We start from the raw sequence: 28,000 nt of genomic DNA, 5'->3' as shown, positions 1-28,000 counted from the left end.
GGGGCTCTCTTGCCGTGCCGGAGCTCCGAGTAGAGCGCTTGTTTTGGGAGTCTTGTATCGGGCATGCGGACAATGTGACCAGTCCATTGGCGTTGATCGAGCGTGGTCAAAGCTTCGATGCTGGGGATGTTGGCCTGAGCAAGAACACCAACGTTGGTGCGCCCATGCTGCCAATGGATTTGCAGGATCTTGCGGAGGCAGCGTTGGTGGTACCTCTCCAGTGCTTTGAGGTGCCTGCTGTACATGGTCCATGTCTCTGAGGCATACAGCAGGGCGGGTATCACTGCTGCTCTGTAGACCATGAGCTTAGTGCGGGGTTTGAGGTCCTGGTCTTCAAACACACTCTTCCTCAGGCGACCAAAGGCTGCACTGGTACACTAAAGGCGGTGTTGGACTTCGTTGACCTTGTTGACAGTAGGCTCCCGAGGTATGGAAAGTGGTCCACGTTGTGAGACTATGCCCCCGAGACTATGCCCCCTAGTTCTAGACACTCCAGCCAGGGGAAACAACCTCTCAGCATCTACCCTGTCACTCCCCTTCAGAATCTTGCATGTTTCAATGAGATTACCTCTCATTCTTCTAAACTCCAGAGAGTATAGGCCTATTCTACACAATCTCTCCTCAAGACAGCCCTCTCATCCCAGGAATCAATCTAGTGAACCTTCGTTGCACCGCCTCCAAGGCAAGTATATCCTTCCTTAGATAAGGAGACCAAAACTGTGCCCAGTACTCCAGGTGTGGTCTCACCAAGGCCCTGTACAATTGGAGCAAGACTTCCTCACTCTTATACTCCAATCCCCTTGCAATAAAGGCCAACATGCCACTTGCCTTCCTTGCTTGCTGTACCTGCACTCTAGCTTTCTGTGTTTCTTGCACGAGGACACCCAAAACTTTCTGAACGCCAACATTTGAAAGTTTCTGACCATTTAAAAAATATTCTGTTTTTCTATTCTTCCTACCAAAGTGAATAACCTCACATTTCCCTACATTACACTCCATCTGCCACCTTACTGCCCACTCACTTAGTCTATCTATATCCCTTTGCAATCTTTGTGTTCTCCTCACCGCTTACCGTCCCACCTAGATTTGGATCGTCAGCAAACTTGGATACATTACACTCGGTCCCTTCATCTAGGTCATTAATGTAGATTGTAAATAGCTGAGGCCCCAACACTGATCCTTGCGGCACCCCACTAGTTACAGCCTGCCAACCTGAAAAAGGTCCGTTTATCCCTACTCTCTGTTTTCTGTCTGTTAACCAATCCTTGATCCATGCTACTATATTACCCCCAACCCCATGAGCCCTAATCTTGTGCAATAACCTTTTATGTGACACCTTATCGAATGCCTTTTGGAAATCTAAATATACTACATCCACTGGTTCCCCTTTATCTACCCTGCTAGTAACATCATCAAAAACTCTAATAAATTTGTCAAACATGATTTCCCTTTCATAAAACCATGTTGACTCTGCCTAATCATGTTATGATTTTTCTAAGTGCCCTGATACCACTTCCTTAACAATGGATTCCAGTGTTTTCCGAATGACTGATGTCGGGCTAACTGGCCTGTCGTTCCCTGTTTTCTCTCTTCCCTCCTTTCTTGAATAGCGGTGTTACATTTGCGACCTTCCAATCCGCTGGGACCATTCCAGAATCTAGGGAATTTTGGAAGATCAGAACCAATGTATCCACTATCTCTGCAACCACCTCTTTTACAACCCTAGGATGTAGGCCGTCGGGTCCAGGGGATTTGTCGGTTTTCAGTCCTATTAGATTATTACTTTTTCTCTACTTATGAATTACGTTCAGTTCCTCACCCTCATTAGACCCTTGGTTCCCCACCATTTTTGGTCTGCTTTTTGTGTCTTCTACTGTGAAGACAGATACAAAATACTTGTTTAACGTTTCTGCCATTTCCTTATTCCCCAAAATAATTTCTCCTGTCTCAGCCTCTAAGGGACCAACGTTTACTTTTGCTACTCCCTTCCTTCCTACATACTTGTAGAAACTCTTACAATCTGCTTTTTGATTTCTTGCTCGTTTTCTGTCATTGCATTTTTTCCCTTTTTATCAATTTTTGGTCAATCTTTGCTGGTTTCTGAAACTCTCAATAAGACCATAAGAAATAGGAGCAGGAGTAGGCCAATCGGCCCCTCGAGCCTGCTCCGCCATTCAATAAGATCATGGCTGATCTGATCCTAACCGCCAGTCTACTATCACAGAACCATCTCCTGAATCTAACAGAATTAGACACACGAAATAGGAGCAGGATCAGGCTACCCGGCCCCTGGGCCCGCTCCGCTACCCACAGGGCCATGTCCGATTGAACCTAGACTCATGTCCAAATTCCTGCCCGCTCCCCGTAACCCTTAATTCCCTTTACTTCTAGGAAACTGTCTATTTCTGTTTTAAATTTATGTAATGATGTAGCTTCTACAGCTTTTTGGGGCAGCATATTCCATGGACCTACCACCCTCTGAGTGAAGTAGTTCCTCCTCATCTCAGTTTTGAAAGAGCAGCCCCTTATTCTAAGACTATGCCCCCTAGTTCTAGTTTCACCCATCATCGGGAACATCCTCCCAGCATCCACCCGATCCAACCCCTTCACAATCTTGTATGTTTCAATAAGATCGCCTCTCATTCTTCTGAACTCCAATGAGTAGAGTCCCAATCTACTCAACCTCTCCTCATATGCTCATCCCCGGGATTAACCGAGTGAACCTTCTTTGTACTGACTCGAGAGCAAGTATGTCCTTTCTTAAGTATGGACACCAAAACTGTACGCAGTATTCCAGGTGCGGCCTCGCCAATACCTTGTACAACTGAAGCAATACCTCCCTATTTTTATATTCTATCCCCCTAGCAATGAAAGCCAACATTCCATTGGCCTTCTTAATCACTTGCTGCACCTGCATACTAACCTTTTGAGTTTCATGCACCAGGACCCCCAGATCCCTTTCCAGTTTCTTGCCATTAAGACAATAACTTGCTCTACGATTTTTCCTGCCAAAGTGCATAACCTCACACTTTCCAGTATTGTATTCCATCTGCCAAATCTCTGCCCACTTACTTAGCCTGTCTATGTCCCCTTGCAGGATTTTTATGTCCTCCTCACTCACTACTTTCCCTCCCATCTTAGTATCACCTGCAAACTTTGATATGTTACACTCGGTCCCCTCCTCCAAATCATTAATATAGATTGTAAAGAGTTGGGCTTACTATTATTCTTTGCAACATTATAAGCTTCTGTCAATCTAATGCTATCCTTACCTTCTTTAGTTAGCCATGGTTGGATCACTTCCCGTGGAGTTTTTGTTTCTCAATGGAATGTATTTTAGTTGAGAATTATGAAATATTTCTTTAAATGCTAGCCACTGCTTATCTACCACCATACCTTTTAATCTATTTTTCCAATCTACCTCAGCCAACTCGCCCCTCATACCTATGTAATTGGCTTTATTTAAGTTTAAGACACTAGTTTCGGACTTAGGCAAGTCCCTCTCAAAATTAACGTGAAGTTCTAACATATTATGATCACTCTGCCCCAGTGGATCCTTTACTATGAGATTGCTAATTAACCCTGTCTTATTACACAATACAAGTTCTAACATTGTTGGTTCCATGACATTTTGTTCCAGGAAACTGTCCCGAATGGATTCCATGAACCCGTCCTGCAGACTCTTGCTCCACAGCCCTGTAGGTTACGGCTCTTCAAGTGTACACCCAAGTACTTTTTAAATGTGCTGAGGGTCTCTGCCTCGACCATCCTTTCAGACAGTGAGTTCCAGACCCCCACCACCCTCTGGGTGAAAAAAATTACATCTCCTCTGCACCCTCCAGTGGATGGACTGGGGAGAAAGGTCTTTACTAGCCGAGGCATAGAATATAAGAGCTGGGAGGTAATGCGTGAACTGTATAGCTAGGCCGCAGCTAGAATACTGCGTGCAGTTCTGGTCAACACATTACAGGAAGGCTGTGATTGCATTACAGAGGGTGCAGAGGAGATTTACGGGGATTTTGCCAGGGCTGGGGAATTTTTGCTATGTGGAAAGATTGGATAGGCTGGGGATGTTTTCTTTGGAACAGAGAAGGCCAAGGGGAGACTTGATTGAGGTGTATCAAATTATTAGGGGCCTAGATAGAGTGGATAGGAAAGACCTATTTCCCTTTGCAGAAGGGTCAATAATCAGGGGGGCATAGATTTAAAGCGGATGGTCAAAGGGTTAGAGGGGTTTTGAGGTGAGTTTTTTACACCCAGAGGGTGGTGGAGGTCTGGAACTCACTGCCTGAAAGGGTGGTAGAGGCAGAGAACCTCATCCTGTTTAAAAACTGCTTGGATATGCACTTGAAGTGCCGTAAGCTACCAGGCTACTGACCAACTGCTGGAAAGTGGGATTAGAGTGGATAGATCTTTGTCAGCCGGCTTGGACAAGATGGGCCGAATGGCGGCCTTCTGTGCAGTAAATTTCTATGATTGTGTAACCCGGGGAGGATGGGCCCAGTGTGATCAGACAGTGTGTAACCCGGGGAGGATGGGCCCAGTGAGATCAGACTGTGTTACCCGGGGAGGATGGGCCCAGTGTGATCAGACGGTGTGTAACCCGGGGAGGATGGGCCCAGTGAGATCAGACAGTGTGTAACCCGGGGAGGATGGGTCCAGTGAGATCAGACAGTGTGTAACCCAGGGAGGATGGGCCCAGTGTGATCAGACAGTGTGTAACCCGGGGAGGATGGGCCCAGTGAGATCAGACAGTGTGTAACCCGGGGAGGATGGGCCCAGTGAGATCAGACAGTGTGTAACCCGGGGAGGATGGGCCCAGTGAGATCAGACGGTGTGTAATCCGGGGAGGATGGGCCCAGTGAGATCAGACAGTGTGTAACCCGGGGAGGATGGGCCCAGTGTGATCAGACGGTGTGTAACCCGGGGAGGATGGGCCCAGTGAGATCAGACTGTGTTACCCGGGGAGGATGGGCCCAGTGTGATCAGACGGTGTGTAACCCGGGGAGGATGGGCCCAGTGAGATCAGACAGTGTGTTACCCGGGGAGGATGGGCCCAGTGAGATCAGACAGTGTGTAACCCGGGGAGGATGGGCCCAGTGTGATCAGACGGTGTGCAACCCGGAGAGGATCTGCCCAGTGAGATCAGACAGTGTGTAACCCAGGGAGGATGGGCCCAGTGAGATCAGACAGTCTGTAACCCGGGGAGGATGGGCCCAGTGAGATCAGACGGTGTGTTACCCGGGGAGGATGGGCCCAGTGAGATCAGACAGTGTGTAACCCGGGGAGGATGGGCCCAGTGTGATCAGACAGTGTGTTACCTGGGAAAGATGGCCCCAGCTTCGGTTTGCCTAAAGCACAGGGAAATTGTACATTTCTATCCAGAACTTTGGTGATTTGCTGGAAGCCCAGGCAGGTGTGGCGGGGATCTGAGACAAGGGACAACATCAGACAGAAGCACTCGGACCCAAACTTTTATTTTTATTAAGCTGAAGAAAAGTCTACATTACTTCACACTATTCATGTTGTTATTTTCAGTCCTGCCATAATTAGATCTCCCGGTGAAAGACTGAGTGATTGAGAAAGGTCCACAGCTGAGAGTAAACAGGGATTGTAGACTGAGGAACGACAGCAGGTGAACCAACACAGGATTGTGGGAGCACCAACTGGAGAGAACTCTTCCGATTCAAAGAGCTTCCAGAGATCGACTGGGGGAAAAGGTCAGAGAGAGTCCCATTGACTCAGACACACACTGGTTCCTCCCTCCCTTCCATTTCCTGATTTACAGCTATTTCTGGGATGTTACTTGTATCCTCTATGGTGAAGACCGATACAAAATACCTGTACAATTCAACTGCCATCTCCTTATTTTCCATTTAAAATTCCCTGACACTTTTTTATCGGACCAACACTCACTTTGTTAAATCTTTTCTTTATTAAATATCAATAGAAGCTCTTGCTATCTGTTTTTATATTTCTAGCTAGCTTTCTCTCGTACTCTAATTTTTCTCCTTATTAATCTTTTAGTCACTCTTTGTTTTTTATATTCTGTCCTATCTTCTGACCTGCCAGCCATCTTTGCACAATTATATGCTTTTTCTTCAAATTGGATGCTATTAATTTTTTTAGTTAACCATGGATAGTGGGTCCTCCCCTTGGAATTTTTCTTTCTCGTTGGAATGTGTATATTCTGTGTATTCTGAAATATCCCCTTAAATGTCTGCCACTGCATCTCTATTGACCTATCCCTTAACCTAATTTGCCAGTTCACTTTAAGTAGCTCTGCTTTCATGTCCTCGTAATTGCCCTTATTTAATTTTAAAATGCTAGTCTTGGACCCACTCTTCTCTCCCTCAAACTGAAGGTAAAATTCAATCATATTATGATCGCTGCTACCTAGGGGCTCCTTCAGTATGAGGTCTTTAATCCTATCTCATTGCACAATACCAGGTCTAGTATAGTCTGCTCTCTGGTTGGCTCCAGAACGTGCTGTTGTAAGAAACTATCCTGAAAACATTCTATGAACTCCTCATTTAGGCTACCTTTGCCCATCTGATTTTTCCGGTCTCTATGTAGATTAAATCCCCCATGATTATTGCCATACCTTTCTGACAAGCTCCCATTATTTCTTCCTTCATACTCCATCCTACTGTGTGGTTACTGTTAGGGGGCCTGTACACCACTCTCACAAGTGACTTCTTGCCTTTATCATTTCTTATCTCTACCCAAACCGCTTCCACATCCTGGTTTCCTGAACTTAGGTCATCCCTCTATTGTGCTAATACCATCATTAATTAACAGAGCCACCCCTCCACCTTTTCCTAGCTTTCTGTCCTTCCTAAATGTCACGTACTCTTCAATATTCAGGTCCCAATCTATGTCATCCTGCAGCCATGTTTCTGTAATGGCTATCGGATCATACTTATTTATTCCTATTTGCGCTATCAGTTCATCTGTTTTGTTTTGAATGCCACGTGCATTCAGATGCAGAGCCTTTAGTTTTGTCCTTTTATTTTTGTAACCTCTAGCCTTAACTGTTGATTTACTCTTAGATTTGTCCTCTCTATCCCTTCCTGTCACGGTCTGTTTATCATTTCCCATATTAATACCTTTCTCTATTGCCTTGTCTCTACTCTTTGATTTACCACATCTTCGCAAATTTGATCCCTTGCCCCCACTATTTAGTTTAAAACCCTCTACTGCCCTAGTTATATGACTCGCCAGAACACTGGTCCAAGCACGGTTCAAGTGAAGACCGTCCCAACGATACAGATCCCACTTTCCCCAGTGTGGTGCCAGTGCCCCAGGAATCGAAACCCATTTCTCCCACACCAGTCTTTGAGCCACGCATTCATCTCTCTAATTTGATTTACCCTATGCCAATTTGCTCGTGGCTTAGGTAATAATGCAGACATTATTACCCTTGAGGTTCTGCTTTTTAATTTAGCCCCCTAGCTGCTCACAGTCTCTCAGCAGAACCGGTTTCCTAGTTCTAACTGTCGTTGGTACCTACATGGACCACGACCATTGGCTCCTCCCCCTCCCACTGCAAGTTCCTCTCCAGCCCAGAGCAGATATCCTGAACCCTGGCACCAGGCAGGCAACACAGCCATCAGGACTCTCGCTCTTGGCTGCAGAGAACTGTATCTATCGTCCTGACTATGCTAGCCCTTATTACCACTATATTCCTATTAACTCCCCCCGTTTGAATTGCTTCTTGTACCTCGGTGCCACGGTCAGTTTGCTCATCCACCCTGCAGCCACCGCTTTCATCCATACAGGCCGCAAGAACCTCAAACCTGTTGGACAATTGCAAAGGCTGAGGCTCCCCCACCTCCTGGGTCCCCATACCTGCATCACTTTTAATTTGAATGAATTAAAGGGTAAGGCATGGCAGGAGAGCTCTGTGCCGTGGTATGCTCCTCCTGCACTATGTGGGAAATCAGGGACACTTCCTGTGTCACGGACGACCAGGTGTGCGGGAAGTGTATCCAGCTGCAGCTACTGACAGACCGCATTGCGGCGCTGGAGCTGCGAGTGGATATATACTGGGGCATTCGCGATGCTGAGGATGTCGTGGATAACACGTTTAGGGAGTTAGTCACACCGCAGGTAAAGGCTGCACAGGCAGGAAGAGAATGGGTGACCACCAGGCAGAGTAGTAGGCGCAGGCAGGTAGTGCAGGGGTCCCCTGTGACCATCCCCCTCTCACAGATATGCCGCTTTGGATATTGTTGGGGAGGATGGCTTATCAGGGGAAGGCAGCCGCAGCCAACTTCCTGGCACCGTGGGTGGTTCTGTTGCACAGGACGGGAGGAAAAAGAATGGGAGAGCTATAGTAATAGGGGATTCTATTGTAAGGGGAATAGATAGGCGTTTCTGCGGCCGCAAACGTGACTCCAGGATGGTATGTTGCCTTCCTGGTGCAAGGGTCAAGGATGTCTCAGAGCGGCTGCAGAACATTTTGGAAGGGGAGGGTGAACAGTCAATTGTTGTGGTGCATATAGGTACCAACGATATAGGTAAGAAAACGGGATGAGGTCCTAAAAGCTGAATACAGGGAGTTAGGAGGTAAATTTAAAAAATAGGACCTCCAAGGTAGTAATCTCAGGATTGCTACCAGCGCCACATGCTAGTCAGAGTAGAAATAGAAGGATATTTCATATGAATACGTGGCTAGAGGAATGGTGCAAGGGGGAGGGATTCAAATTCCTGGGACATTGGAGCCGGTTCAGAGGGAGGTGGGACCAGTACGAACCGGACGGTTTGCACCTGGGCAGGACCGGGACCGATGTCCTGGGGGAGTGTTTGCTAGTGCTCTGGGGGAGGGTTTAAACTAAAATGGCAGGGGGTTGGGAACCTGAGCAGGGAGACAGAGGAAAGGGAAACCAGGATAGAAGCAAAAGACAGGAAGGAGAAAAACAAAGGTGGCGGTCAGAGAAATCAAGGGTTTAAATCAAACAGCCACAGTAAATAATAATTCTAAAAGGTGTAAGAGTGTTAAAAAAACAAGCCTGAAGGCCTTGTGTCTTAATGCGAAGAGCATTCGTAATAAGGTGGATGAATTAGCTGCGCAAATAGAGGTAAACGTATATGAGATGATTGGGATTATGGAACCATGGCTCCAGGGTGGCCAAGGCTGGGAACTCAACGTCCAGGGGTATTCAATATTCAGGAAAGATGGGCAAAAAGGAAAAGGAGGTGGGGTAGCATTGCTTTTTAAAGAGATTAACACAATTGAAAGAAAGGATATTCGCTCTGATGATGTGGAATCTGTATGGGCAGAGCTGAGAAATACCAAGGGGCAGAAAACGTTAGTGGGAGTGTTATACAGACCTTCAAACAGTAATGCGGAGGTTGGGGATGGCATTAAATGGGAAATTAGAGACGCGTGCAATAATGGCACAGCAGTTATCATGGGTGACTTTAATCTACATATAGATTGGGCTAACCAAATTAGTAACCATACTATGGAGGAGCAATTCCTGGAGTGTATACGGGATGGTTTCCTGGACCAATATGTCGAGGAACCAACAAGAGATCAGGCCATCTTAGACTGGGTATTACGTAATGAGAAAGGATTAATTAGCAATCTTGTTGTACGAGGCCCCCTTGGGTCAGAGCGATCATAATATGATCGAATTCTTCTTTAAGATGGAGAGTGAAGTAGTTGACTCAGACTAGGGTCCTGAATTTAAATAAAGGAAACTATGATGGTATGAGGCGCGAGTTGGGTAGGATTGATTGGGGAATGTTACTCCAAGGGTTGACGGTGGCTGGGCAATGGCAAACATTCAAAGATGGCATGGATGAACTACAGAATTTGTTCATCCCTGTTCGGCATAAAAATAAAACAAAAAAGGTGACTCAACTGTGGCTAACAAGGGAAATTAGGGATAGTATAAGATCCAACGAGAGGACATATAAATTGGCCAGTAAAAGTAATAAACCTGAGGATTGAGAGCAGTTTAGGCTTCAGCAAAGGATGACAAAGGGATTAATTAACAGGGGGGAAAATAGAGTATGAGAGTAAGCTTTCAGGGAACATAAAAACTAACTAGATATGTGTAGAGAAAAGGATTGGTGAAGTCAAGCGTAGGTCCCTTGCAGTCAGAATCAGGGGAATTTATAATAGGGAACAAAGAAAAGGCAGCCCAATTAAATACATACTTTGGTTCTGTCTTCACAAAGGAGGACACAAATAACCTCCCAGAGATGTCGGGGAACATAGGGTCTAATGAGGTGGAGGAACTGAAAGAAATCAGTATTTGTAGGGAAATGGTGTTAGGGGAAATTGACGGGATTGAAGGCCGATAAATCCCCAGGGCCTGATAATCTACATCCTAGGGTACTTAAGGAAGTGGCCCTAGAAATAGTAGATGCATTGCTGGTCATCTTCCAACATTTGATAGACTCTGGAACCGTACCCATGGATTGGAGGGTAGCTAATGTTAGCCCACTATTCAAAAAAGGTGGTAGAGAGGAAATGGGGACTTACAGACTGGTAAGCCTGACATCGGTAGTGGGGAAAATGCTAGAGTCCATTGCAAAAGATGTAATAGCAGAGCACTTGGAAAACAGTGACAGGATCGGACAAAGTCAACATGGATTTACAAAAGGTAAATCATGCTTGACTAATCTACTGGAATTTTTTGAGGATGTAACTGGTAGAATAGATAAGGGAGAACCAGTGGATGTGGTGTATTTGGACTTTCAGAAGGCTTTCGATGAGGTACCGTATAAGAGATTAGCGTGTAAAGTTAAGGCACATGGGATTGGGGGTAAGGTACTGACTTGGATAGAGAACTGGTTGGCAGACAGGAAGCAAAGAGTTGGAATAAACAGGTCTTTTTCGGAGTGGCAGGCAGTGACGAGTGGGGTACCGCAGGGATCGGTCCTAGGACCCCAGCTATTCACAATATATATAAATGATCTAGACGAGGGAACTAGATGTAACATCTCCAAGTTTGCAGATGACACAAAGCAGGGTGGGCGTGTGTGAGGAGGATGCCGAGAAACTCCAGTATGATTTGGACAGGTTGGGTGATTGGGCAGAAGCATGGCAGATGCAGTATAATGTGGATAAATGCGAGGTTATCCACTTTGGTGGCAAAAACAGGAAGGCAGATTATTATCTGAACGGCAGTAGATTGGGGGAAGGGGAAGTGCAACGAGACCTGGGTGTCCTTGTGCACCAGTCGCTGAAGGTAAGCATGCAGGTGCAGCAGGCGGTTAAGAAGGCAAATGGTATGTTGGCCTTCGTAGCGAGAGGGTTCGAGTACAGAAACAAGGGTGTCTTGCTGCAGTTCTACAGGGCCTTGGTGAGACCACACCTTGAGTATTGTGTGCAGTTTTGGTCACCTTATCTGAGGAAGGATGTTCTTGCCATGGAGGTAGTACAGCGAAGATTCACCAGACTGATACCTGGGATGGCAGGAATTACGTATGAGGAGAGATTGGGTCGATTGGGCTTATACTCGCTGGAGTTTAAAAGAATAAGAGGGGATCTCATTGAAACTTATAAAATTGCAACAGGACTAGATGCAGGAAGGATGTTCCTGATGGTCGGAGTCCAGAACCAGGGCTCACAGTGTAAGGATAAGGGGTAAGCCATTTAGGACAGATGAGGAGGAATTTCTTCACCCAGAGAGTGGTGAACCTGTGGAATTCTCTACCACAGAAAGCAGTGGAGGCCAATTCATTAAATATATTCAAGAAGGAGTTAGTTGTATTTCCTAAGGCTAAAGGGATCAAGGGATATGGTGAGAAGGCAGGGACCGGGTACTTAATTTGGATGATCAGCCATGATCTCATTGAATGGCGGAGCAGGCTTGAGGGGCCGAATGGCCTACTCCTGCTCCTATCTTCTATGTTTCTATGTAATTCCCTTTTGAAAGCCGTGTTCTTGTAAATCTTTTCTGCAATTTCTCTAAGGCCTTCACATCCTTCCTAAAGTGCGGTGCCCAGAATTGGACACAATACTCCAGTTGAGGCCGAACCAGTGTTTTATAAAGGTTGATCATAATTTCCTTGCTTTTGGACTCTATGCCTCTATTTATTAAGCCCAGGATCCCGTATGCTTTTTTAACTGCTTTTATAATCTGCCCTGCCACCTTCAACGATTTGTGCACACATACCCCCAGGTTTCTCTCTTCATGCACACACTTTAGAATTGTACCCTTTAGTTTATATTGCCTCACTTGGTTTTTCCTACCAAAATGTATGACTTCGCACTTTTCTGCGTTAAATTTCATCTGCCGCATGTCCGCCCATTCCACCAGCCTGTCTGTCATCTTGAAGTCTATCACTATCCTCCTCACTGTTCACTTTACTTCCAAGTTTTGTGTCATCTGCATATTTTGAAATTGTGCCCTGTACACCCAAGTCTAATCATTAATATATATCAAGTAAAGCAGTGGTCCAATACAGACCCCTGGGGAACACCACTGTGTACCTTCCTCCAGTCCGAAAAACAACCGTTCACCACTACTCTCTGTTTTCTGTCACTTTGCCAATTTCGTATCCATGCTGCCACTGTCCCTTTTATTCCATGGGCTTCAACTTTGCTGGCAAGCCTATTATGTGGCACTTGTCGAACGCCTTTTGGAAATCCATGTACACCACGTCAACCGCATTGCCCTCATCAACCCTCGCTCTGTTACTTCATCAAAAACTCAATCAGAATCAGAGCGGCTGGGCCTGGCAGACGTGCGGCCAGGGCCCCGGCACCAGGAAACCCAGGGTGCAGCACCTCTCCCATCATAGCCACCGCTTCCCGGTTTCTTCAGCTGGTTCCACTGAGTCCGACTAAGGACAGGAGCCAGGCTCCCAGAATGGCCCGCAGCCCCAGGGAGCATGCGCACTCAGCGGGGAAATCGGCGCGTTGCATAGAGCAGTTTCTGGGGCGCGGGGAACTGTGGGTGCTGCGGCCGCCATTAGTCAGCAGCTGTGGGGAAGAGTTTTATTGTAGGCTGACGGAAGGTAGGTCCCTGGCCGCCTGTGTAGGTCTTTTTGTTGCTTCATTGTTGAGGATGTAACTAGTAAAATAGATAAGGGAGAACCAGTGGATGTTGTGTATTTGGACTTTCAGAAGGCTTTCGATAAGGTCCCGCATAAGAGATTAGTGTGTAAAGTTAAGGCACCTGGGATTGGGGGCAAGGTATTGGCGTGGATAGAGAACTGGTTGGCAGACAGAAAGCAAAGAGTTGGAATAAACGGGTCTTTTTCCGAGTGGCAGGCAGTGACTAGTGGGGTACCGCAGGGATCGGTCCTTGGAACCCAGCTATTCACAATATATATTAATGATCTAGACAAGGGAACTAGATGTAATATCTCCAAATTTGCAGACGACACAAAGCTGGGTGGGCGTGTGTGCTGTGAGGAGGATGCCGAGAAACTACAGGATGATTTGGACAGGTTGAGTGATTGGGCAGAAGCATGGCAGATGCAATATAACGTGGATAAATGTGAGGTTATCCACTTTTGTGGCAAAAACAAGAAGGCAGATTATTATCTGAATGGCAATAGATTGGGAGAAGGGGAAGTGCAACGAGACCTGGGTGTCCTTGTGCACCAGTTGCTGAAGGTAAGCATGCAGGCGCAGCAGGCAGTTAAGAAGGCAAATGGTATGTTGGCCTTCGGAGCGAGAGGGTTTGAGTACAGGAACAAGGATGTCTTGCTGCAGTTGTACAAGGTCTTGGTGAGACCACATCTTGAGTATTGCGTGCAGTTTTGGTCACCTTATCTAAGAAAGGATGTTCTTGCCGTGGAAGGAGATCAGCAAAGATTAACCAGGCTGATACCTGGGATGGCAGGAATGACGTATGAGGAGAGATTGGGACGATTGGGCTTGTACTCGCTGGAGTTTAGCAGAATGAGAGGGGATCACATTGAAACTTATAAAATTCTGACAGGACTGGACAGACTAGATGCAGGAAGGATGTTCCTGATGGCTGGGGAATCCAGAACCAGGGGACACAGTCTAAAGATAAGGGGTAACCCATTTAGGACAGAAATGAGGAGGAATTTCTTCACCCAGAGAGTGGTGAACCTGTGGAATTCTCTACCACAGAAGGCAGTAGAGGCCAATACATTAAATATATTCAAGAAGGAGTTGGATATATTTCTTAAAGCTAAAGGGATCAAGGGGTATGGGGAGAAAGCAGGGACCGAGCACTGAATTTGGATGATCAGCCATGATCGCATTGAATGGCGGAGCAGGCTTGAGGGGCTGACTGGCCTACTCCTATCTTCTATGTTTCAGTTTGAGCTGGAGTGGAGATGGAGGAGAAGCTGCTGGGTTTAACCCCCAGTACTTCTGAGCCCAGGAGGACCCAACAATTTCCAATGTGGGACTGTCAAGGGAGGTGGATTCTGGGGGAGATTAGGTTGTTGCACAGACACTGTCTGTACAATGTAAAAGAGTATTGTTTTAGGAACAAGTATTTCTGTACAGGCTTTTAATCCAGTTTACATCTACAGATTTGTTTTAATTCATTCTTGGGATGTGGGCGTAGCTCGCAAGAGCAGCAAATATTGCCAATCCCCAGTTTCCCGTTGAGAAGGGGGTGGTGAGTCGCCTTCTTGAACTACTGCAGTCCGTGTGGTGAAGGTATTCCCACAATGTTGTTCGGTAAGGAGTTCCAGGATTATGACCCACCAACGATGGATATATCTGAGTCAGGATGATGTGTGACTTGGAGGGGAACTTGGAGGTGATGGTGCTCCCATACAACAGCTGCCCTTGTTCTTCTAGGTGCTGGAGGTTGCAGGTTTTGGAGGTTGTGTCAAAGTTCTGGTCGAGTTGCAGATGTATAAAGTTCCTTTCCTTTGCCCCCTCCCCCCTCTCTCTCTCTCTGTCCTCCCATAGAGGCCAGAGTCTTGTGTAGGCCCAGACCAGGTGGTGGATTCCCTTCCCTGAAGGACATCAGTGAACCAGTTGGGTTTTTATGACAATCCGGCAGCTTTCATGGTCACTTTTTTCTAGTGCCGGCCCCACAAATGACCAGATTCACTGAGCTCAATTTCACAACCTGCCTTTGTTTTCTTGTGGGTTGTCTCACGCTCCCTGTTTTAAATTAATTTTACAGTGCACTGGAAGGGGAGGACTTAGACAGGAAGCTCAAACCAAACATCACTTCAAGATCTGACAGTCAGTCGGCTCATCGGATCTGAATATCACCGGCCTCTGAACATGGAAGCAAAAAGCACCGTTCACAGCAGGGAGAAACCGTACACATGTTCTGTGTGTGGACGAGGCTTCAGCCAACCCTCTGGCCTATCGAGACACAGGTGCACTCACACCGGGGAGAGGCCATTCACCTGCTCTGAGTGTGGGAAGGGATTCACTAATTCATCCAACCTGCTGATACACCAGCGAATTCACACTGGGGAGAGGCCGTTCACCTGCTCCGTGTGTGGGAAGGGATTCACTAATTCATCCAACCTGCTGATACACCAGCGAATTCACACTGGGGAGAGGCCGTTCACCTGCTCCGTGTGTGGGAAGGGATTCACTAATTCATCCACCCTGCTGAGACACCAGCGAGTTCACACTGGGGAGAGGCCGTTCACCTGCTCCGTGTGTGGGAAGGGATTCACTGAGTCATCCAACCGGCTGATACACCAGCGATTTCACAAGTGACTGCAGGGGTTGGATTCTGCTGTTGCTGCTGTTAATCCCATCCAGGACTGAACCATGTTCATTCTGACAGGTGGGGATTGTTTCTGCTGATGTTAATAACCCCTATAACTGGGCTGGAGTTTAATATTCTGGATAGATGTCAAATAAACCAGCTTTGTTTTAAACACATTATTGTAGATTTTCTTTTTTATCACCTGAGTGTTTAGCATCACCTGGCTGGAGCTCAAAGGACAATCTGGGGGAGGATCGTATGGTGGGAACAGAACTCCAGCCTGGTCACAGTCCTTCACGGTCACACAGAGGGGCAAACGGCACTTTGGTCTTTCTCGTCTCTCTTCACTGACAGCCAAGTTGCCGTGCGGGTTAATCTCGAGGCGTGTGAGAAACGTGTCCCAGCCGCTCTCTGCCATGGTTCAGAGCTCCTAGGCATGGAACAGAAGGCTCCTTTAGGAATGCACCCCTGAAAAAGTTAGCGCCCCTGTGCATTAAATTCAGTGGTAGCGCCCCACGCAGGAGGTGGGGTGCTACTGGAAGCGCTCCCTCCCTCTTGGGGTGCTACCACTGAATTTCACCGTGCTTCGTGTAACAGCGCCATGCCCGTCAGCACATAGCACCGCGTCATAGCAGACCTCCCTCCCTGATTAACGGGGAGGAGCCTAGCACTGCGCACACCAGGGCCCTGCTGGACCACCGGGGAGCGGGGTGTTGGATCAAGAGGAGCGCCGGGCTGAGCGATCGCGGCCGACACCCCGAAGAAGCAAGGGGGCAGGTGCTGGCAGTCGGCCAAAATAAAACGTTGCCACCTGACACCTGCCCTTTAAGTGGCGCTGCTGCGGCTGCACGAACGACCCCTGACCCTGTCGGACATATCGTCCAGCGCTAGGTCAGGGCTCGCAACTCAAGGTGGCAGCTGGGGTGCTGCGCACGGTGATGACGTCATTGCCGGCTGTGCAGTGCCGCGGGGCGCTACCGGCTACATCCGCCGCTAACCTCCCGCTGAATATCGCGGGAGGCACAAAGCAACCCAATTTCACCCCCTTGTCCAAGTAGTGTGTGGCCTCCTTATTCTTCCCACCAAAACACACCACCTCACACTGATCTATAGTGACATTCATTAACACACCACCTGTCTCATCTATAGTGACATTCATTTGCCAATTACACGCCCATTCTGAAATTTATTGATGTCTTCCTCAGGATTAACTCTACCTCCCAATTTGGTGTCCTCAACAAACTTTGAAATTGTACCTCTGATTCCCGAGTCCAAATCGTTTCTGTAAATGATGAACAACAGTGGTCCCAGCACCGATCCCTGTGGAACACCACTTCCCACCTTTTGCCAGTCTGAGTAGCTACTCCCAACCCCTACTCTGTTTTCTGTTTTGTGACCAGCTTGCTATCCATAACAGTATGTAAGATCTACAAGATGACCCAGGTCAGGCCGTGTGGAGGGAAGGGCCAGGCAGCAGAATGGATGGAAAGCTGGCTACAAAACAGGAATCAGAGGGTTGGAGTTAAGGGAAGTTTGTTGCGATCTTTCCATTCATTCTGTTGCCTGGCCCTTGACTCCACATGGCCTGACCGTGGTCATCTTGTAGACCGTACATACTGCAGTGGACCAGTGGACCAGTGGACACGGAAGGTATCAAGAGGCGATAATCGATCCTCACGATCACATTGTGATTTAATTATTAATTGTGTGTGTGTCACAAATACATTTCTTCTATTTTGATACAAACGCTCTACTAGACATGTTAAACGACTAGTTATTTAATCAGGGCTGCAGCTGCTGAAAGGTTGACTGTACTGAGGTTTGTGGCCAGAGCTGGCAGATTTGTTGTTCTGAAGTCTGATGTCTCACACCTGAAGGGTCTGTTTATGTCGTGTTGTAATGACCTTTTTCTGTTGCCTGGTGTCAGAAATAGAAATCAAAGGGAGATGATGCCTCACTCTGTTAATCAACTCTTTGACACATTTCCATGCATTTCCTTTCTTAATTTACAAAGATCACAACTCCATTAGTGAACAATGAATTGCCAGTCTGCCACTTTTTAGTGAGGCTTGAAAGGATTCGCTGTGAAGCTATACCTGCCCATCTGTCTGTGTGTCACTGTTTGGATTGTTAGACAACAGTCCTACTATCTCGCCTACATCCATTACAATTTTTGAATGTTAGATTGTACTTGGAAGAAGTTGAGTGAATCTGACAATTCTGAAATTGGGAGCTTTTAATGATTTCTGTTTTTCACATAACTTTATAGTGATGTGATCATTCAAGGCAAATTAAAAGATGGTGCTATTTACTGAACACAACTGAATAATTCTACAAGGATGCTATTGCAGTCTTCCTCAGTATTAACTACACCCCCCAATTTAGTGTCATCAGCAAATTTTGAAATTGTACTTCTGATTCCCAAGTCCAAATCATTCATATAAATGGTGAACAACAGTGATCCCAGCACCGATCCCCGTGGAACACCACTTCCCACCTTCTGCCCGTCTGTAATTCTGAGGGAAACTTACGAGGCCTCGTTGTTTGCGTGTCTCGCTCGTGAGGCTGTAAAAGGGTTTAATAATTCAGCAACAATTCTTATAAAGGTGGAAGGAGATGAAAAACGACACCAGCGTTGCCCAAAACACAAAGACAGTGAAGTTCACTTCATCAGCGCCTTGGCACAGGACTCAATAGCTACCCCCTCCACCATTGATGTACTGTGTCCACAGTAAGTATGACCTACAGGCTGACCAAGGTCAGGCCGTGTGGAGTCAAGGTCTAGGTAGCAGAATGGGTGGAAAGATGGCTCCAAAACAGAAATCAGAGGGTGGAAGTTAAGGGGAGTTTCTCGGACTGGCAGAAAGTGAGAACTGGTGTCCCATACGGATCCGTGCTGGGACCACTGGTGTTCACTATCATTTGGACTCAGAAACTGGAGGCATGTTGTTGGAATTTACAGATTACACCAAGTGTCTTCACACTGTGCAAACGATCCATTGTGCTAAGTGCGATAGAATTTGAACAGACCTAGCAGCTCAAAACTGGGTACCCATAAGGCACTGTGGGCCATCAGCAGCATTCATCCATCCATAGGGGAGGGCCCCATAGGCACAAGCATTAATCCTCCTCTGGGGAGGGCCCATCGGCCCAAGCATTCTATTCAAGAAAGGAGGGAGAGCAAAAACGGAACTACAGTCCAGTTAGCCTGACATCGGTCGTGGGGAAAATGCTGGAATCCATTACTGAGGAAGTGGTAACAGGGCACTTAGGCAGAGTGAACATGGTTTTATGAAAGGGAAATCATGTTTAACAAATGTATTAGGTTTGTTAAGGATGTAACTGGCAGGGTAGATAAAGGCGAACCAGTGGATGTAGTATATTTGGATTTGCAAAAGGCATTCGATAAGGTGCCACATAAAAGGTTGCTAAGCAAGATAAGGGCTTGTGGGATTGAGGGTAATGTTTTAGCTTGGAGAGAGGATTGGTTAACTGACAGAAACCACAGAGTAGGAATAAACAGGTCAATTTCCGATTGGCAGGCTGTAACTCGTGGGGCGCCGCAAGGATGCTTGGGCCTCAGCTATTTACAATCTACATCAATGATTAGATGAAGGGACCGAGTGCAATGTATTCAGGTTTGCTGACAATACAAAGCTAGGTGGGAAAGTAAGCTGAGAGGAGGACACAAGCAGCCTGCAAAGGGATGTAGACAGGTTAGGTGAGGGGGCAATAAGACGGCAGATGGAGTATAATGTGGAGAATTGTGAGGTTATTCACTTTGATAGGAAAAATAGGAAAACAGAATTTTTTTAAATGTTGGTGTTCAGAGAGATTTCGGTGTCCTCGTACAGGAAACACAGAATGTTAGCATGCAGGTACAGCAGACAATTAGGAAGGCAAATGGCATGTTGGCGTTTACTGCAAGGGGGATGGAGTACAAGAGTAAGGACATCTTACTACAATTGTACAGGGCCTTGGTGAGACCACACCTGGAGTACTGGGCACAGTTTTGGTCTTATCTGAGGAAGGACATACTTGCCTTAGAGGCGGTGCAACAAAGGCTCACTAGATTGATCCCTGGGATGAGAGATTGAGTAGATTGTGCCGATACTCTCTGGCATTTAGAAGAATGAGAGGTGATCTCATTGAAACATGTAAGATTCTGAGGGGGATTGACAGGGTAGATGCTGTGAGGTTGTTTCCCCAGACTGGAGTGTCTAGAACTAGAGGGCATAGTCTCAGGATAAGGCGTCGGCTATTTCAGGATGAGGAGAAATTTCTTCACTCAGGGTTCTGAATCTTTGGAATTCTCTGCCCCAAATGGCTGTGAATGCTGAGTCGTTGAGTATATTCAAGGCTAAAATAGATAGATTTTTGGACTCTAGGGGAATCAAGGAATTTAGGGATCGGGTGGGAAAGTGGAGTTGAGGTCGAAGATCATCCATGATCTTATTGAATGGCAGAGCAGGCTCGAAGGGCTGAATGGCCCACTCCTGCTCCCAATTCTTATGTATGTTCTTAACGCAGCCCATGGGCAAGGGCCACATAGCTCTGAGCATTAATCCACCCCAGGGCCCCGAGGGCCCGAATATTAATCCACCCCTGCTGTACGTACATAGAATTGACAGCCTAGAAACAGGCCATTTGGCCCAACTGGTCTGTGCCAGTGTTTATACTCTACACGAGCCTCCGCCCACTCTAATGACCTCTTCCTGCCCTGCCCTCATATTCCTTTATTCCCTTCTCTCATAGATACATCAACCCTGCTCTTAAATGTACCATTGCTATCTGCTTCAGTCACTCAGTGTGGCGGCGAGTTCCACATTCTCACCACACTGTGTGTGAAGAACTTCCTCCGAACTTCTTTATTTGATCTGTTAGTGACGATCTTATATTTCTGCCTCCTTGTCTGACTCATCCATAAGTGGAAACAGTTTCTCCACATCTACCCTATAAACCCCTTCATATCAATCAGGACTCCTCTTAGTCTTCTCTTCCAGAGAAAAGAGCCCAAACCTGCTCGATCGTGCCCGAGAGTCGCAGCCTCTCAATTCTGGTAACGTTCTCGTCAATCTTTTCAGCATTTTCTCCAGTGCTTCAATATCCTTTTGTGGAGTGGAGACCAGAACCGCTCCCAGTGCTCCAACTGTGGTCTCCCCAAGGTTCAATATTAATTCAACATTACCTCCCTGCTTTTGTATTCTATTCTAGGAATGGGCCCCAGTCCTTTCTTTGCACTCTTTATGGCCTGTTCAACTTGTGTTGTGACTTTTATGTGTCTGTAATCACAGATCTCTTTGCACCTTTATTCCATTGAATTCATTCCCTGCTAACAACAACAGCAACAACTTGTATTTATATAGCGCATTTAACGTAGTAAAACGTCCCAAGGCGCTGCACAGGAGTATTTTAAGACAAAAAAATTGACGGTGAACCACATAAGAATAAATTAGGGCAGGTGAGCAAAAGCTTGGTCAAAGAGGTAGGTTTTAAGGAGCATCTTAAAGGAGGAAAGGGAGGCAGCGAAGCGGAGAGGTTTAGGCAGGGAATTCCAGAGCTTAGGGCCTAGGCAACAGAAGACACGGCCACCAAATGTTGAGCGATTTATAATGAGGGATGCCCAAGAGGACAGAAGGGTACCGCAGGGATCAGTGCTAGGACCCCAGCTATTCACAATATATATAAATGATCTAGACAAGGGAACTAGATGTAATATCCCCAAGTTTGCAGACGACACAAAGCTGGGTGGGTGTGTGTGCTGTGAGGAGGATGCAGGGAAACTCCAGTATGATTTGGACAGGTTGGGTGATTATACTGCATTTGCCATGCATCTGCCCAATGTGGGTAAATGCGAGGTTATCCACTTCAGTGGCAAAAACAGGCAGACAGATTATTATCTGAATGGCAATAGATTGGGAAAAGGGGAAGTGCAACGTGATCTGGGTGTCCTTGTGCACCAGTCGCTGAAGGTAAGCATGCAGGAGCAGCAGGCAGTTAAGGAGGCAAATGGTATGTTGACCTTCATAGCAAGAGGATTCGAGTACAGGAGCAAGGATGGCTTGCTGCAATTGTACAGGGTCTTGGTGAGACCACACCTTGAGTATTGTGTGCAGTTTTGGTCACCTTACCTGAGGAAGGATGTTCTTTCCATGGAGAGAATGCAGCGAAGATTCACCAGACTGATACCTGGGATGACAGGAATGATGTATGAGGAGAGATTGGGTCGATTAGGCTTATATTCGCTAGAGTTTAGAAGAATGAGAGGGGATCTCATTGAAATTTATAAAATTCTAACAGGACTAGACAGACCAGATGCAGGAAGGATGTTGCTGATGGCCGGGGAGTCCAGAACCAGGGGTCACAGTCTAAGGATAAGGGGTAAGCCATTTAGGACTGAGATGAGGAGAAATTTCTTTACCCAGAGAGTGGTGAACCTGTGGAATTCTCTACCACACAAGGCAGTTGAGGCCAATTCATTAAATATATTCAAGAAGGAGTTAGATATATTAAGGCATCAAGGGATATGGGGAGAAAGCAGGGACAGGGTACTGAATTTGGATGATCAGCCATGATCTCATTGAATGGCGGAGCAGGCTTGAGGGGCCGAATGGCCTACTCCGGCTCCTATCTTCTATGTTTCTATACCACCCAATGTGGTGTCATCTGCAAACTCTGACACCATACTCGAAGTTCTGAGTCCAAACCATGGTAAACATTCAATATATGCCCACTGACTCCCATAGCTACCTGGACTACACTTCCTCCCATCCTGCTTCCTGTAAGGACTCTATTCCATTCTCAAGATTCAAGATAATTTTATTGCCATATGTAACTAGTACAATGGAATGCTTACTCCCCACTCACTCCCACAATACAAGCATATAATATAAAAGCAAAAAAATAAAAACAAGTATAAATAAAAACAATAAGCAAATAAGCAAAAAGTATAGCAATAACAGTCCAAGTTGCAGGATATGATGAATAGTGCAAAAAAGCCTCAATTTCCACTGGAAATAATAGTAATGTAACATGATAAATATATGGTAATATAAGCATAATATATATATTTACATAAACATATAACTATAATATATGGGGCAGTGCGATTAGCAGTTCAGTAGGCGCACTGCCTGTGGATAGAAACTGTTCTTAAACCTGCTGGTCCTGGTTCGGATGCTGCGGTACTGACGTCCGGACCGCAGCGGGGAGAACAGTTTGTGCCCAGGGTGATTGGGGTCCTGGATGATGGAGCGGGCCTTGTTCCGGCACCTGGTCTGGAAGATCTCCTCGATGGACGGAAGTGCACACCCGATGATCTTTTCTGTCGTATTCACAACTCTCTGGATGGCTTTCTTGTTCTGTGCAGTGGTGTTACCATACCACACATTGACACCACTTGTCAGGACACTCTCTATGGTGCCGCGGTAAAAGTTCACAAGCCACTGTGTGCTTATGCTGCATTTCCTCAGGCACCGTAGAGGGTAGAGGCGCTGGTGTGCCTTCTTCAGCATAGCCTCAGTATTATGGTTCCAGGCCAGGTCATCAGAGATCTGCAGTCCCAGGAATCGAAAGCAACTGACGACTTCCACTGGTGTCCCGTCTATGCTGATGGGGTGATGGTTCCCTCGGTGGCTTCTGAAGTCCACGATGAGCTCCTTAGTCTTGCCAACGTTCAGGGCAAGGTTGTTGTCATTGCACCATCTCATCAGCTGGACTATCTCATCTCTGTACTCCGTCTCGTCATCGTTGCTTATCAGGCCAATTACTGTGGTGTCATCGGCAAACTTGATAATCCGGTTGTTGCTGTGTATGGCTGTACAGTCATGTGTAAACAGACAGTACAGCCCAGGACTGAGGCAGCAGCCTTGTGGCGCTCCCGTGTTGAGGACCAGAGTGGATGAGGTGTTGTTCCCTTTTTTCACCACTTGAGGCCTACCAGTCAGGAAATCCAAAATCCAATTGCAGATGGGGGTGCCCAGGCCTAGGTCCCTCAGTTTCAGGACCAGCTTGGAGGGAATAATAGTATTAAATGCAGAGCTGTAGTCAATGAACAACAGTCTGACGTAAGTATCCCTCCTGTCTAGGTGTTCCAGGGCAGTGTGTAGTGTTAGGGAGATGGCATCGTCTACAGACCTGTTTGCCCTATATGCGAACTGGAACAGGTCCAAGGAATCGGATATGATGCTGCTTATGTGTGTCATGACCAGCTTTTCCAGGCACTTCATGGCTATAGATGTTAGAGCCATGGGACGATAGTCATTGAGGCCTGTTACCTTGGTCTTCTTAGGTAACGGCACAATGGTTGTCTCCTTGAAGCACACTGGTACAACAGACTGCTGCAATGAGATGTTAAAAATGTCCATGAACACAGGAGCCAGCTGGTCTGCGTAGGTCTTGAAGACACGGGGTGAAACCCCATCTGGGCCAGCTGCCCTCCGTGCTTTCACCCTCCTGAAGGTTCTCCGGACCTCGGATTCAGTCAGCTGTAATGTGTAATCCTCTGGGTGGCTGGGGGTTTTGATGGCCGGCTCAGTGTTCTCCCTCTCAAAGCGAGCATAAAAGGTATTCAGTTCGCCTGGTAGGGAGGGATCAGTGTTGGTGACTCCCGCTGAGCTCCCCTTGTAGTTGGTGATGGCCCTTAGTTTTAGCCCCCTGAAAAAGTTAGCGCCCCTGCGCATTAAATTCAGTGGTAGCGCCCCAAGCAGGAGGCAGGGTGTTACTGGAAGCGCTCACCTCCCTCTTGAGGCACTACCAGTGAATCACATGGTGCTTTGTGTAGCAGCGCCATGCCCGTCGGCACATAGCACTGTGTCATAGCAGACCTCCCTCCTTGATTAAAGCGGAGGGGCCTAGCACTGCGCACACCGGGGCCCTGCTGGACCACCAGGGAGTGGGGTGTCGGATCAACAGGAGCGCCGGGCTGAGCAATCGCAGCCGACACCCCGAAGAAGAAAGGGGAAGGGGGCAGGTGCTGGCAGTCGGACCAAATTAAAAGTTGCCGCCCGACACCTGCACTTTAGGTGGTGTCGCCATGGCTGCAGGAATGACCCCTGACCCTATCGGATATGTCGTCTGGCGATACGTCAGGGGTCACAACCCAAGGTTGCAGCCGGGGTGCTGCGCATGCCGATGACGTCATTGCTGGCGGTGTAGTGCCACGGGGCACTACTGGCTACCACCAACGCTAACCTCCCGCTGAATATCACAGGAGGTGCAAAGCAACCCAATTTCACCCCCTTGTTGTCCCAGTAATGTGTGGCCTCCTTATTTTTACCACCAAAACACACCATCTCACACTGATCTACAGTGAAATTCATTAACAGACCACCTCACACTGATCTATAGTGAAATTCATTAACACACCACCTCACACTGATCTATAGTGAAATTCATAAACACACCGCCTCGCACTGATCTATAGTGAAATTCTATAACACACCACCTCACACTGATCTACAGTGAAATTCATTAACACACCACCTCACACTGACCTATAGTGAAATTCATTAACGCACCGCCTCACACTGATCTACAGTGAAATTCATTAACACACCACCTCACACTGATCTACAGTGAAATTCATTAACACAACCCCTCACACTGATCTACAGTGAAATTCATTAACACACCACCTCATACTGATCTATCATGAAATTCATTAACACACCACATCACACTGATCTGCAGTGACATTCATTAACACACCACCTCATACTGATGTATAATGAAATTCATTAAAAAACCACCTCACACTGATCTACAGTGAAATTCTTTAACACACCACCTCACACTGATCAATAATGAAATTCTTTAACAAACCACCTCGCACTGATCTACAGTCAAATTCATTAACACACCTCCTCACACTGATCTATAGTGAAATTCAATAACAAACCACCTCGCACTGATATACAGTCAAATTCCTTAACACACCACCTCACACTGATCTATAGTGAAATTCATTTGCCAATTACACCCCCTCAGACTGATCTATAGTGAAATTCATTAACACACCACCTCACACTGATCTACAGTGAAATTCATTAACACAGCATCTCACACTGATCTATAGTGAAATTCATTAACACACCACCTCACACTGATCTACAATGCAATTCATTGACACACCACCGCATACTGATCTACAGTGAAATTCATTAACACACCACCTCACACTGATCTACAGTGACATTCATTAACACACCACCTCACACTGATCTAGTGAAATTCATTAATGCACCACCTCACACTGATCTACAGTGAAATTCATTAACACACCACCTCACACTGGTCTATAGTGAAATTCATTAACACACCACCTCACACTGATCTACAGTGAAATTCATTAACACACCACCTCACACTGATCTATAGTGAAATTCATTAACACACCACCTCACACTGATCTACAGTGAAATTCATTAACACAGCACCTCACACTGATCTATAGTGAAATTCATTAACACACCACCTCACACTAATCTATAGTGAAATTCATTAACACACCACCTCACACTGATCTACAGTGAAATTCATTTGTCAATTACACCCCGATGCTGAAATTTATTAATGGCTTCTTGCATTTTGTCTTCCTCAGTATTAACTCTACCTTTTTTGGTGTTATCGACAAACTTTGAAATTGTTCTTCTGATTCCCGAGTCCAAATCATTTATGAACAACAGTGATCCCAGCACTGATCCCTGTGGAACACCACTGTACCTGCACTCTTAAATCACTCTGCCCCTCTACTCCTTTTAAAGTTTTACATAAGAACATAAGAATTAGCAGCAGGAGTGGGTCACATGGCCCCTCGAGCCAGCTCCACCATTCAATAAGTTCATGACTGATCATCGATCTCAACTCCACTTTCCCACCCGATCCCTATATCCCTTGATTCCCCTAGAGTCCAAATATCTATCTATCTCAGCCTTGAATATACTCAAAGACTCAGCATTCACAGCCTTCTGGGGCAGAGAATTCCAAAGATTCACAACCCTCTGAGTGAAGAAATTCCTCCTTATCTCAGTCTTAAATGGCCGACCCCTTTTCCTGAGATTATGCCCATTAGTTCTAGTCACTCCAGCCAGGGGAAACAACCTCTCAGCATCTACCCTGTCAATACCCCTCAAAATCTTGTATGTTTCAACTTAAAATGTACATTTCCCCTCATTTTTCCTCCCAAAATGTATCACTTCACATATCTCTACACTAAATTTCATCTGACCGCTACCTGTTCAATCTACTAACCCATGTATATCACCTTGAAATCACTCTTCACAGTTCCCCACACTCCCTATTGTAGTCTCATCTAGATATTTTGATCTTGTGCTCCATAAACCCAAGCCCAGATCATTTGTCTGTATTGAGAAGAGCAATGGTCCCAACATTGACCCTGGGGGACACCACTGTTTACATCCCTCCAGTCTGAACATCCATTAACCACTACTCTCTGTCCTTTACAAAACTTCCTATCCATGCTGCCCCACTCCCTTTACTACCATGAGCCTTAACTTGTCCTCCCACTTTTAAAGGTTTGTGTATCTGAGCCGCTTGTTTCCTACAATACAACACTGTCAGTGACTACACTTCCAAAGTACTTCATTGGCTGTGAAGCACATTGCGACATCCTGGGGTGGTGAAAGGTGCGACATAAATGCAAGTCTTTCTTTCTTGTAGGTTTTAGAGATATTAACATAACAAGGCTAAAATTCATTGACCTCAAATGTCTTATGTAATATGCATTATGGGAAAGAGAAGTTTAGTCTGAGTTAGAAACTCAAACAGGTGTTTCACTGCAGCCAGGTCGCTATGGCAACACTGATAAGACATTCCATTCACTGAATCGACTGGTTGGAATCTGTAATCAGATCAGGGGAAAGAACAGGGTGTGTCTGTTATTAAACACAATTTAAGCTTAAAGCAGAGTGAGTAGTAGAATAGATTAAATTATAATGTGTGCTGTTCATATGTATAATTGTGAAACTATAAGAAATAACATAATTAACAGCAGGCATGGTAGTTTAGGGATGATGAGAACATTACTGAAGAAAAGTAACTGTTGGGAACCAGGGAATGTGTCCTTGTAAATCACAAATTATCAAACTTCCAGCTGTCTTTTCCTTGCTTCCTGCCAAAATCCAGCAGAGAAGACAAAGAAGAGTCAGGTGCCAGAGATGGATCACTGCAGGGTATAATAGTGAGGAGATACTGATGTAAGGGGGCAGTCGAGACTGGAGATCAAGCTCAGGGCACCTGAGGTTCAATGAAGCGGGCTGACCTTGTGTAATGGCAGTGGGAGTGGTATACAGACCTCCGAACAGTAATGCGGAGGTTGGGGATGGCATTAAATGGGAAATTAGAGA

The 28,000-nt window shown here is 46.4% G+C and overlaps 2 protein-coding genes across 2 annotated transcripts in view; one reads left to right on the top strand and one right to left on the bottom strand.

Annotated features, from left to right (window-relative positions):
* LOC147091641 (uncharacterized) overlaps nucleotides 1-15,809 on the top strand; it is a 55,031-nt gene extending 39,222 nt beyond the window's left edge. Inside the window, exon 3 of the mRNA XM_085976861.1 lies at nucleotides 15,220-15,809. Within this exon, the coding sequence (XP_085832987.1) occupies nucleotides 15,220-15,643 (424 nt within the window). The 3' untranslated portion in view covers nucleotides 15,644-15,809. The remainder of the gene's footprint in view (nucleotides 1-15,219) is intronic.
* The window catches only part of LOC147091640 (uncharacterized), a 267,963-nt gene that overhangs the window by 186,739 nt on the left and 53,224 nt on the right, over nucleotides 1-28,000 (bottom strand). The gene's annotated exons all lie outside the window — the stretch shown is intronic.

This window comes from Somniosus microcephalus, unplaced genomic scaffold (genome assembly GCF_052327205.1).
Source record: "Somniosus microcephalus isolate GS21.2 unplaced genomic scaffold, FLI_Smic_1.0 unresolved_chr3, whole genome shotgun sequence".
Classification (NCBI taxonomy): Eukaryota; Metazoa; Chordata; class Chondrichthyes; order Squaliformes; family Somniosidae; genus Somniosus; species Somniosus microcephalus.
The sequence above is the reverse complement of the archived record's forward strand: the minus strand, read 5'-3'. Positions and strand labels throughout refer to the sequence as shown.